The sequence below is a fragment of the Coffea arabica genome, chromosome 7e (assembly GCF_036785885.1).
Source record: "Coffea arabica cultivar ET-39 chromosome 7e, Coffea Arabica ET-39 HiFi, whole genome shotgun sequence".
In the NCBI taxonomy this organism is placed as follows: Eukaryota; Viridiplantae; Streptophyta; class Magnoliopsida; order Gentianales; family Rubiaceae; genus Coffea; species Coffea arabica.
In genome coordinates this window covers 12118938-12132093 of record NC_092323.1, presented here as the reverse complement: position 1 = coordinate 12132093, position 13156 = coordinate 12118938, and the positions used below count along the sequence as shown (strand labels likewise).

Below are 13156 nucleotides of genomic sequence, written 5' to 3'. Positions count from 1 at the left end.
TTTGGAGACACAATGGAATCCAAAGTAAACTCACGTGAGGAGCACGAGCTACTTGGACGAACACTCTCCAGCCAATAACGATTGGCCACATCTCCAACACAAGCACCTCTTTTGAGCCATGGCATTCGCTCTTTTATATATATGTTAATAATATGTTAATAATAATATAATATAATATAAACATAAAGGACTACAACTAAGACTAGAACTGTAAGATAGTACTCAAAACTGATAATGTTAGGGTGAACAGAGTGGCAAGAGTAGTTGTTATGACGCATTGTAACATTGTAGCAGGTGTGATGTCTCTTCTTCAATGTCAAACGTTAGGTGGTCAGCTGAATAAAGGGAAATTGAAATGACACTTTTACCCTGACTGTTTTGCCGCAATTACGGAATGTGCACTAAAGACTATGTTCCATTCAATGGCTTGTTGGTGTAAATTTTTCTTCTCTGCGCGCTGTGCAATGCTGACACAGAATGACTTTCAGCTCTTCCTTCTTTGCTTTTGGCTGATGATGATGACGAGATTGATTGAAACATTTCCGTCCAGTCTTGGCGAGGCTATCACGAGTCTCCCGTTGGATTTTGGAAGGCCTGCATTATGATCAGTGTTGTTTGAACTAAGCTTCTTCCAGCTTATTTCCTTCACCTTCCTTTGTATTGCTTTGTTGCTGCCTTGCTGCTTAGAACCTTGCTCGCACCTCTGCAACTTTTGGTTGGCTGCTGGTAGGCATGCTTGCTCGCCCTACATTATGAACTCCCCGTTGTTTTTTCCCCCATTGCTTTGTTTTTTTTTTTCCTTCCTTACGATTCTATATTATGCCTGTATTGCTTTTTGGAATCTTTTTCTCTCTTTTGCTTAGAATATCCTCTGCTGTGCACGACTTCTGAATTCTTTTGTTGTTTTGTAGCTTTTGTTCTCTTCGGATTCTCCTGTCAGCTCCTCCTCTTTTAGTTCAGGTTAGTATCTTTCTTGTTTTATCCTTTGTCTGCATTTCCCAAAATTTTCCCTTCTCTCTGTTGTACTTTGTCTCATGTCATGCTTGCTTCTCAATTCTTTGTCTGTTGTTTTGACAGCAAGAGATCCTGTGCGCCCTGTTGTTGCTATTCCATTCACTGAGGTGTGCCTGTTTGCCTGAGGTGGCGTTTCTTCCCTTCTTCTCCTTTTTTCTTGCCTTTTTCTTGCTATCTCCCTGTTCTGTAACTTTGTTTGCTTTTAGTTTGCGCTGGCTTGTTTTTTTCCATCAACCATGCAGTTTTTTTCTCTTTTTCCTTTGTTGCATGCTACTGTGCTTGTAGTTCTCTTCGGCCACCTTATTCGTTTACTTGTGCACTTCTTTTCTCTACGCTTTTTTTATGCTCACCAGTTGTATGATATTTCGTTGCCTAGCATTTATTATCTTATCCCTTAATAGTAAACTTCGCCTTGCCATGCTTCCTTGCTTAGTTGCTGCTCCCCAGCTTGGTGGCTGCTTATTTGGTAGCCTTTATTATCTTATCTCATGTAGCTACTCCCTTACTTAGTATCTGGAATTAGATGGATAGAAACGCCTTGCGTGGAAAGCTAAATTTTTGCGTTCTCTGAGAGAGGCTAGATCTGAGAAGAAAAAACAAAAAATTTCCCGCTCTCACGTTCACAAGGTTCCTCCTGCTTGTGTGGAATCTACTGTCTGTTTTGCGTATGGTCATGATAGATCTTCTGGTAATGAGGATCAACCTCCTGTCATTTCTAATACACTAGAAAATCGAGAGTGCTTTCTTCCAGTTGAGAGTGTTGTTATAGGGTGTGGAGAGTTCCATTACACTCCTGATGTATCTAATTTGCTCAATGATCGTGCTTCACCGTCTTCTAAAAAAAATATGCCTCCCAGGTCTGCATCATCTGTTAATGAAGGTATTTCTTAATTAGCTTATTTTCTGCTGGATTTGAATTTTCCTCTTCCATTTTATTGCTGCTCCTCTGCCTTCCTATTGCTTACTATGCACTCTGTGTTGCTAAAAATGAGTTCCCTTTTGTTTGAATCCTGCAGTGCTCCTATTTAGTATTTGAAACCTTGCAAGCCTTTCCTGTTCAGAATTATGCCCGTTTTAACTTATAGCAGCTGCGTCTTCTTCACCTTATATTCCTCTCAGCCGCAAATTTTGTTTTCCATATATCGGCCACTTTGCAAAAAAAAATGCATCCTCCATTACCGAGTGTTTCCACAGATTCAACTTTCATTTAGTGCAGTTCTTCTCTCCAATAATCCTTGTTTAGTTCTTTTTTCGCTATAACTTGCGGCCCCATTACTTGCTTCTTCACCTCTTAAGCATCTTTTCCTGTTAATAATTAAATGTACATATACAAAGCCCTGCACAACTTTACCAATTGTCTTATTGGATTTTATTATCCACAGAAACTTCTTCTTTTCCAGCAAGCAATTTTAACCAGTCTACAGTGACCTCTGTTCGCCAGAGAAGGAAAAAAAATAGGAATACTCCTCTTCATCCATCCTCTGCAATTTCTGCACATAGCAAGAAACGTAGTAACTCTTCTACCGTGAGAACAGAGAATGCAGGTTTAGTGTTGTTTCTCGCTTATCTCTGCCTGTGTTTAGGATTCCTTCTTGCCTATTTATACACAGTCTTAACTCAACATGTTTACAAATTGCATGCAAACAACCACAGGGAGAAAACGGAGGCGTGGCCAGCCAAATCTTTCCCTCGTGAACAATATTCCTAATGAGTCTTTGGCTTTGCCTGATGCTACTCCTTGTGGCCATTGTGGGGCGAAAAGATTCCATTTGGAACCGCCTAATTTTTGCTGCGCAGGAGGAGAAATTTCTGTTGTCGCTCCTCCTATGCCTTACGATTTGAAGCGCTTATTCATTGGTAGCGATGAGGAGAGCTTCCATTTTAGGAATAATGCTCGCACTTACAACAATAACTTAGGCTTCACATCATTTACTGCTAAATATGATTCTGAACTAACAAAGAACACCAAAGGTGTTTACATCTTTCGTGTTCAAGGTCAGGTTTATCATTTTCTTAATGGCCTTTTCCGGTCAGACGATACAGCATCTGGGATTCAACTATACTTCTTTGACACTGATGAAGAATTAGCAAAGAGGGTTGCTGCTTCTGATAAGTTGCGAGCAACCACATTAAGACTCCTTATGCGCATTCTTAGTAACAATCCTTATGCTAAGTTCTTCAGAAACCTTAGCCATGTTCCAAACATTAACAACTTGAACATTGTATTTTGCTGTTATCCCGCCCTTGACCAGCGAGTTTATAACCTTCCTTCTGCGTCCCAAGTTGCAGCAATATGGACTGAAAATCAAGATGAATCAGACCATATGGGAGCTCATATTCAAGTGTATACTCATTCAAATAGCAGCTATAGAATTAAACATTACCATGGCTGCTATGATCCATTGCAATACCCTATTCTGTTTCCCTGCGGTGAATGCGAGTGGCACCCTGGAGTTAAAAGAGCTCGAAAAAAAAAGAGAAGAGAGGATTCCTGTGAGGAAGATATCAACATTCATCCTTCTTCGGTCGATTCTGCATCAAGTTTATTGGATCGTGAACAAAGAGGCAAGTTATTTGTTGCCGCTTCTACCCAATTGCTTTTACCCATTCTTCTTACATTATAAGATATCATCAGCCTAAATAACTACTCATCATTTTTCTCTAGCTGCTGATTGTTCAAAAAATAAAGAAGACACGGTGTCAGCTAGGGAATACTATTGTTACAGATTTCAGATCAGAGATGATGATGAATCAATGTTACTGCACTCACTTAGACTATTACAACAGTATGCAGTAGATGGTTATGTTAAGATTGAAACGTCTAGGCTTGACTTTCATTGAAACCGACAGAACAACATTCGTTCTGAGGTTCTTCAAGGAGTCCTAGACAGTATTTCAATAGGCCAAACCAATGCTTCTAAAGTTGGCCGTAGAACCATATTACCAGCTTCCTTTATAGGTAGACCAAGGGACATGAGACGTCAATATCTTGATGCAATGTCCCTTGTGCAAAAATATGGCAAATCGGATATCTTTTTCACTATGACCTGCAACCCAGCATGGAAGGAAATTCAGGATAATCTAAAGTACCATGAAAACCTCAGGACAGACCGGACCTTCTGGCTAGAGTCTTTAGAGCCAAGTTTGAATTGCTTAAATCAGAAGTTTTGAACAAACAAATCTTTGGAGAAGTTGCAGCGTATGTTTATGTGATTGAGTTCCAAAAATGTGGATTCCCACATACGCATATGCTACTAATTTTGAAGCTTGAATACAAGCTCCTAAATCCAGAGTCATATGATAGAGTGGTCTGTGCTAAAATACCTGATCGTTCTAAGCATCCTCATCTATATTCACTTGTTGTGAAGCATATGATTCATGGTCCTTGTGGTGATATGGATAGAACTTGCCCTTGTATGAAGGATGGTCGTTGTAAAAATCACTATCCAAAGAGTTTTTGTAGCCAAACGACTCATGCTGAAGATAGTTATCCACAATACAGAAGGAGGGATGATAGAAGAAAAATCACAATCCGAAGGCATACTTTTGATAACATATGGGTTGTGTCTTATAGTCCCTATCTGTTAGCTACATTTGACTGCCATATCAATGTAGAAATTTGCTCGACTGTTAAATTGGTGAAGTACATGTATAAGTATGTTTTCAAAGGCCATGACTCAATCAATTTTAAGGTCGTTTCGCATCATGCCCCTGATGACACTGATGAAATAAAGGAATTTCAGCAAGGTAGATGGATTTCATCTCCTGAGGCATTTTGGCGCATTTTTGAATTCCGCTTAAGTGAAATAACTCCAGCGGTCTATACTCTTCAGATCCATCTTCCAGACCAATAGTTTATTTCTTTCGACAAAAACTCTGATCTGTTGCAATTATTGAGCAAAGTTGATTTTTCAAAAACCATGTTAACTGAATTTTTCCATATAAACAAAACAAATGTGGTTGCACAGAACCTTAAATGTCTTTACAAGGATTTTCCTCAATTTTTTGTTTGGTTTCCTAAATATAAAAAATGGGCTGAGGAAGCGTCGAAATGTGATAGGTAGAATGGTTACTGTTAGTCCAGCAAATGGAGAAAGATACTACTTGAGACTTCTTCTAAATCATGTTCATGGGCCAACTTCTTTTGATGATATTTTGACAGTTGCTGATCAAAAGCTGAATTCCTTTAGAGGAGCTGCTTTAGCATTAGGACTTTTGCAATCTGATACTTACATAGATGATACACTCCAAGAAGCCGTGGCCTTCCAGATGCCATCTTCCTTAAGATTGCTATTTGCCACTCTGCTTGTTCATTGTTCTCCAGTAAATCCTCAGCTCCTGTGGGAAAAATTTCACCGTGACCTCTTAACAGATTACCAGCACCAATGCTCATTTTCTGTCCTTACTCCTTCAGAGACCACAACAAGAGCGTTACAAGACATTAACAGATCATTGGAGCAAATAGGAAAAAGAATAACTGATTACCAATTAACTTCAAATGATTTCCATTCTCCTTTTCATGAACGATTGACACAGGAGATCGAAAGCGAAAGGGGTTTACATGTTGCTCCAGAGGATCTCTTACTCTCTCTCAAATTGAACTCTGAATAGAAAAATGCTTACGACCTGATTCTTGCAGCATATTTTTCTGCTCAGGGTGAAGCTTTTTTTATTGATGGTCCAGGAGGGACTGGTAAAACATTCTTATACCGATCGCTGCTTGCTACATTTAGATCGCAGGGTTACATTGCCATTGCTGTAGCCACTTCTGGCATTGCAGCTTCTATTCTTCCTGGAGGACGAACAGCGCACTCAAGATTTAAGATACCATTGGACTTTTCAAAGAATAAAGCTTGTCAACTTAGCAAACAAAGCAGTATTGCCAAATTGCTTTTAGAGTGTAAACTTATCCTTTGGGATGAAGCATCGATGGCTAAGCGAGAAACAATTTAGGCATTTGATGATCTACTTAAAGATATAATGGATTCTAATTTGCCTTTTGGAGGAAAAGTTGTAATTTTTTGTGGAGATTTTCGGCAAACTTTGTCGGTTATTGAGCGAGCAACAAAGCATGTCCTCATAGAATCAAGCTTTCCTAACTCTGTTCTCTGGTCTAAGTTACACAAACTGAAACTCACGCAGAATATGAGAGCCATGTTAGATCATGCTTTCTCTCAGTTTTTATTAAGAATAGGCGAGGGAAGAGAGCCTGTAGATGCAAACGGCGAAATCGCTTTATCACCTGATATAGTTATTTCTTATTATGATAAAGATCAATCTTTAAATAGGTTAACAACTACATACAATTATACTTTATCTAGCTGATTCTTTTTTTTAAACCTTGTCTTTCATTGATTATAGCTACTTATAACTCTAAACAGGTTAGTTGAGAGTGTTTTCCCAGATTTGCAGCTGTATTCTAAAGATCCTTATAGGATGATAAATAGATGCATCCTTACTCCCAAAAATAGCTCAGTCGATGAGCTAAATGAGCTATTGATAAACAAATTTCATGAAAATGTTCAAATTTATATAAGTTCAGATCGGACTGTTGAGCAGCAGCACCAAGGTGACTATGAAGATTTTCTAAATTCGCAGAATCCAAAAGGACTTCCTCCTCATAAGTTGCTGCTAAAAGAAAACTGTCCTATTATGCTTTTAAGGAATTTAAATCCTAATGAAGGATTGTGTAATGGGACAAGGTTAATATGTAGAGAGTTTAGCTTGAATATCATTTCTGCAGAAATTATTTTTGGCATTCACGCTGGGAAACAGTCTTCATCCCAAAAATACCTCTTCAGACCTCTGACAATGAAAGAAATGGGATTCCGTTCATAAGAACTCAATTTCCTATCCGCCTCTGTTTTGCTTTAACCATTAATAAGGCATAGGGACAAACTCTTGACTATGTGGGTCTTTACTTGCGTGAACCTGTTTTTTTCCACGGACAGCTTTACGTTGCACTTTCTAGAGCTAGAACTGCTGCTCACCTTAAAGTTCTTCTTATTCCTGGAACTTTTGATGAGAAAAAGATTAACTGCAAAACTAGGAACGTTGTCTTTAATGAAATCTTTCATTTGACTCAGCAGTAACGATTCTGTCTAATTTCAAGATTCTATCTGATTCAAGTATATTTTTGAATGAGGTACACATACATATTTATCTTTCTTTAATGAATATACTCTTACACTTAACCTGTGTACTAATACTTAGTTATGTTCATTTTGATTTTCATACAGAATGACTAACTTGCTGCCTATCCGAGACATTGTCCCTTTCATGAAAAATTAGAGTTGCATCATCACTGTTCAGGAAAAACAACAGATCACTGACTCAAAGTGAACACCAACAAAAAATAAAAATTTATCTTCTATGATACAGAGGTTAGTGCGCCTTTGTGCCCGCTCTCTTTCCTATGGTTGTAATAACAAAATTTCTTGTTTTTTAGCTAATGCTATACTTGCTGCTTCTATGTTCCAGGGATCAAAAGTAGAAGCAATAATCTTCAATGCTGATATTCCTAAAATGAGTCCGCTCTTACATGTTTACAAAAAATACAAGATCACAAATGCTGAAGTGAAGCCTATCCCAGCAAAATTTCAGACAACTGAGCTCACTATCTAATGGGTGATCAGCACTAAAACTGTTATTCAAGAAATAAATGATGATGCCAATGAAATCATGCCTGTGAAGTTTAACTATACAAAATTTACTGATTTGGTGCATCACATGGATGACAGGAATAAATCAGTTGGTAACTCTCTCGACCAATTAATATTGTTGTACTTACACTGTTATTAGTGCTTCTTCCATGATGCTGGTTCTCTCTTTACAAATGTGCTAGGCGTTGTGATTGCTGCATTAGACAGGAAGACATTGAATAGAAACACAAAAGAATTAAATGTTCAAAAGTTTGTCGTTCTTGATGAAGAGTGAGTATCTCATTTCTTATCTTAACTGCAAATCTAAAGTAAGTTATTACCTACTTATTACTTATATTAATAATCATTACAGATGTCAAACCGTATTGCTGTCTTTATGGGATGACTTTCTTACTAATGAAGGACAACAGCTACTGTCTAACCTCCACAGCTATCCTGTCATTATTGCACGTCGAATTAAAGTCAATAATTACAATGGTACTTTTTGCTTTTATACATTGAAATATTTTTTTTCTCGCCTTCTTATATATATATTTCACAGAATCAGTTGTCATAACATTGATGCTTTTCTATAGGTGTTGCATTGGGTACTTGGTTTGATTCTGTCATACTTGTTGATCCGCCTGTACAGGAAGCAAGAGAACTGAAGAACTGGTATATTGTACTCCAATAATCTGTTTCTATCTCAAAACTTCAACTTCAGATGATTTTCCCTTCTCACACCTTCTCTGTATTTTTCTCCTTGTACAAGGCACTTAGAAATTCTAAAATGATTGCAGATGTTCTTGATAAAAGAGACTACATGAAGTATAATCCTGCAATTTCTCTCAGAGTTGATCAGAAAGCTACCTTAATTTGCAATGTTAACCCATCACAGAAGGTATTAAAACACTCTTTCCCATTTTCCCTTTACAATTTGCTGTTGCCATATTTACATTTTTTTGCTTATCATTATTAATATTGCAGACAACTTGGGTGAGAGCTCGCTTTTACTTTGAACACATATTCCAAAAATACTAGTATATGAGTTGTAAGAATTGCTATCGAGCAACAGCAGCAGATTATGAAGTTGAATTTACTTGCAACTCGTGCTAGGAGAAGCAACCAGCTGTACCAAGATGATAGTTCATAAGTCATAACTGTGTGAATCTTCCTTGATCATATATAATAATAAATTTCCCAAAATACTAATTCTCTCTGTATTTATTATACTTCCAGATGTTGCTTTGATGTTGATTTAGTTGATGACAGTGGAGCTATACCAGCTTCCATATTTGGAGAACTAGCTGAGAAGCTTTTAACATTCACCTCCATTGAAGCAATGCAGCATTTTAATGAGGTTTTATTTTGTCTCAAAAAGTTGTTGACCGACCTATTACAACATTACTGATATTTTTTTCCTCTCGTTCTCAGAATGTTGAGCTCCCTCTTGACCTTGTTCATGAACAACTGAAATCAAAGACTTTTCTGATTCATATAAAACCAATCCAAGCACAGCTAGCAGACGCTAGGCAACGTTACACAGTTATATATTACTATGAAGCTGATCATGCTACCAGTTCAGTTCAGGTAGTAAGCGAGACAAAAAATGATTTGCCACTGCTTAATGACCAGTCCCCAACACTGGAACTAGCTGATACAGGTAAGCGCACGCATACTCTGAACTTAATTTTAATTTCTTATTCAATTACTTCCTGTTTAATTATTTAGTTTTGCTGCTACTAATAGTCTTATTTTGCATTTATGTCATGTTTCGATTTCTATTTAATAAATTCAGGAAAAACGCAGGAAAGGTCCACAATAATAGATCCACGTTAACTTTTTAATGTTACGTTCTTTTTTCCCCCCAAGTATCTTTGCAGCTCAGCTCTAAATTAATTTTGAAGTTATATTCTGTTCATTGGTTTTCACGGAGTAGCTATACGTATTATTTCTTGCTTTTCCTTTTTGTCTTTACTATTGCCTTCTTAACACAAATGATTATCCATTGAAGTTATATATGATAGTGGGAAATCCTATTTCAGTTGTGCTTAAAATATATATGCTTTGTCATTGCAGATGTTGTATCTATCTATTTAGATCATGCATAGAATGGTGTGGTTGGATTTACAAGTGTCGTTAACACTTGCTGTTAAAATTACTCATGTACATCTGAGTTTTGCAGCAGAACCACAAATTTGTATGCTGTGATTACCCTCACTGCAATATTGAATTTCTTTTTGTGCTTACTTTCACTGGTGTATTGAGTTCCAAAAAGTCCTTGCTCCCAAATTACATTTGTTCAGTGCAACAGATCCTCTTACACAGTTAGCAAAAAATGACTACCACAACTAGGGGTGAGCAATTACGGTAATTACCGAATTACCGACCGAAATCGATTTCAATTTGGTAATTCGAATTCGGTAATTAGGTCGGTAAATCGGTGGTATCGAATTAGTAAGAATCGAATTAGGGTCGAATTTGGTTTTGGGGTTCTTGAATTCGGATTTACCGAATTCGAATTTAATTCGGTAAAACGGTAAAATACTACCGTTTTCAAATTCGAAATTCCGAATATTATTATACCTCAAGCTTTTGTCGGATGTTCCAATTTCAGACTTTCAATACCCTAAATTAGCATTCGTTCTAATTTCACTATTTCTGCTCTCCTCTTCCTCTCGTAGTCTCGTTCCTTTGCGCCGTCGCCCACTGAAGTCTAAGCCAAGCTGTTTGCCTGTTTCTGAGTTTCTTCTCTCCTCAACTGAAGATACTTTCTCAGTTTGACAGCTTCTCCTTTCCTCTCCTCAACTACAGAAGCCTCCTCCAGCCGGTTCTCTCCAGTCTCCATACTCACTCCTCCAGCAGTCCAGCCTCCTCCAGTCTCCAGTCTCCAGTCTCCTTAGCATTCGTTCCAAGATTTAGGGTTTGTCTCCTCTCCCTCTCTCTCTTTCTCACATATTTCTTTTGGGGCTCGGCCTGTTTTGTCCATTTTGCTATTTTTTCCTCTATTAAAATGGAAACTAACAAATGAATTCTGCGTGTAAATTTACCTTTGTATCGAATTATTCTTCCTGGCTGTTCCTTTTGTTCTATTGAACTGATTTTTTATGGCTTTTTCTTCCTGGCTGATGCTCCACTATTGTGTCGGATTAATCATTGAACCTTAGCGACAGGCAATTTCACAAAGTAGTTCTGAGCTATGGTCGTTGTGCAGTTCTGGTTGAGTATGTTGATTAATGTCTAAAACTTTGTTCTGGTTTTAGCTTACTGAACTCATCTGATGCATGAAACCAATGATGGTTCAGAATCATGTAGTATTACATATTTATCTAATAGGTTTAAGATGAACACATAAATTTTGATGGATTAGTATACTTTTAGAGATTATTCCTACTTTTCCACTTTGAATATGTGAATAATAGATTTCAGGGTCGTATTATTCTTTAGAAGCTATGAGCAAATTTTCTCAAAATATCTTGGATTGGATATGAAATTAGACCTACTGAGGTCAGTGAGAAAAAAGTATTATATACCTTTTCTGACTTGTGAAATCTTTGTGTTGTGTCCTTGTTCTGGTCAAAGGTTTCAAGTGCTGGCACACTGAAGCTATGTCTACTACTGATGGTGAGAGTAATCCAAGTTGCAATGAGCTGGAACAAGAAGGATCATCTGGAACTCTTCCTCCTAGTCCTACTACACAAAGCTGCGAAGAATCTGGTTTTGCCAAGAAAAGATGAGAGTACAAGAAGAGGTCCAAAGCTTGGGATCATTTTCATGTAAAGCATGTGAATGGAGTTCGTCATGCAATTTGCAAGTACTGTGACAAGGACATAGCTGCGGATCCCAAAAGTCATGGTACGACTCCCCTTAATACTCATGTAGCTAAATGTCCTCTAAATCCTAAAAATAAGCACACTGGCCAGGCTACTTTGTGTTTGGGTGAAACTGAAACCTTAGCGGGAGAGGTTAAAGGGGCACTCATAAGTTGGAAATTTGATGCGGAAGCCATTAGAAAAAGCTTAGCTTATATGGTAATTGTTGATGAGTTGCCATTTAAACATGTAGAGGGTAGAGACTTTCAATATATGATGCGGACTGCTTGTCCATCATTTAAAATTCCTTCGAGATGGACTATTTCTAGAGATTGCTATCAGCTGTATTTATATGAAAAAACTAAGTTGAAACAACTCTTGAAGAATAACAGTGGCAGAATTTGTTTAACCACAGATTCTTGGACATCCATTCAAAGGATAAACTATATGTGCCTCACTGCCCATTTCATAGATAATGATTGGAAACTGAACAAAAAGATCCTAAATTTCTGTCCTATTGCTAGTCACAAGGGAACTGAAGTTGGTAAGGCCATAGAAAAGTGTCTACTAGAATGGGGAGTTGATGATATCCTAACTGTCACAGTTGACAATGCAAGTTCCAATGATGTAGCTGTCCAGTATTTACGAGGAAAGCTTCAAAATTGGGGAAAAGCTGTGTTAGGGGAGAAATGGACTCATGTGAGGTGTGTAGCTCACATAGTGAATCTAATTGTTAATGATGGCATCAAAAAACTTGGGGAGTCAGTTGATTGTATCAGGGCAGCAGTTAGATATGTTAGACAGTCACCTTCTAGATTGAAAAAATTCAAGGAGTGTGTTGAAATTGAAAAAATTGAATGCAAAAGATTGCTCTGTTTAGATGTACCTACTAGGTGGAATTCTACATATCTAATGCTAGACACAGCTCAAAGGTTTGAGCGAGCTTTTGAGAGGTTTGAGGAGCAGGATCCTTATATGCTTCAAGAGTTAGAAAATCTGCCAACAAAATCTGATTGGACAAAAGCTAGATTCTTGGTGATTTTTTTGGAAAACTTTTATCAGCTAACTGTGAAGGTTTCCGGTTTCAAATATGTGACTTCAAATAATTTTTTCACTGATATTAGTCACATTCATGGCATTTTAATTGAAATGACAGCAAGTGATAATGATGAATTGAGTTCAATGGCAAGATCAATGAAGGAGAAATATGATAAGTATTGGGGAAAGATTGAAAAGATGAATATGCTGATTTTTATTTCCTCCATTCTTGATCCTCGAACTAAACTTGAATACCTTGAATTTGTGGTTTGTCAAATGTATGGTGAGTCCGATGGTACAACAATAGCTGGCCTTGCAAAAGATGCAATGTTTGAGCTGTTTAATGAATACAAGATGCTCAACACACCTGCCTCTCATGCTTCTTCACTTTCAAGTGATTCTCCAACGAGTAAAATTACATTTCATGGACATGGGAATGCCTCTAAAACAATCACTGATAGGTACAAGTTGGAGTTTAAGAAGAGAAAAATGGAACTTGGGGGTAGGGATGCAAAATCTGAATTAGAGAAGTATTTGAATGAGGATTGTGAGGAAGATGATGAGAGATTTGATATCTTGTTATGGTGGAAGGCCAATAGCCTTAGATTCCCAATCCTTTCCAAAGTTGCTCGTGATGTGTTAGCAGTCCCA

General features: G+C 37.6%; 3 protein-coding genes across 3 annotated transcripts; all 3 read left to right on the top strand.

Annotated features, from left to right (window-relative positions):
* The first annotated feature begins 819 nt into the window (after window positions 1-819).
* On the top strand, window positions 820-4868 carry LOC140011226 (uncharacterized). The gene is made up of 8 exons (XM_072059989.1): window positions 820-825; window positions 912-960; window positions 1078-1129; window positions 1695-1894; window positions 2397-2558; window positions 2668-3579; window positions 3680-3819; window positions 4119-4868. Exons 1-8 carry the CDS (start codon window positions 820-822, stop codon window positions 4866-4868), a joined length of 2271 nt encoding a protein of 756 aa, XP_071916090.1.
* Window positions 4869-5994: 1126 nt separating this feature from the next.
* LOC113700522 (uncharacterized) lies at window positions 5995-7638 on the top strand. Its single transcript, XM_027221001.1, has 5 exons — window positions 5995-6302; window positions 6396-6716; window positions 6758-6899; window positions 6966-7067; window positions 7495-7638. The coding sequence occupies exons 1-5, from the start codon at window positions 5995-5997 to the stop codon at window positions 7636-7638; spliced, it is 1017 nt and encodes a 338-aa protein (XP_027076802.1).
* A 57-nt stretch (window positions 7639-7695) lies between these two features.
* LOC113700521 (replication protein A 70 kDa DNA-binding subunit D-like) lies at window positions 7696-11392 on the top strand. Its single transcript, XM_027221000.1, has 10 exons — window positions 7696-7768; window positions 7859-7946; window positions 8029-8153; window positions 8252-8337; window positions 8428-8556; window positions 8643-8651; window positions 8731-8786; window positions 8895-9015; window positions 9090-9318; window positions 11238-11392. Exons 1-10 carry the CDS (start codon window positions 7696-7698, stop codon window positions 11390-11392), a joined length of 1071 nt encoding a protein of 356 aa, XP_027076801.1.
* Window positions 11393-13156: the final 1764 nt, after the last annotated feature.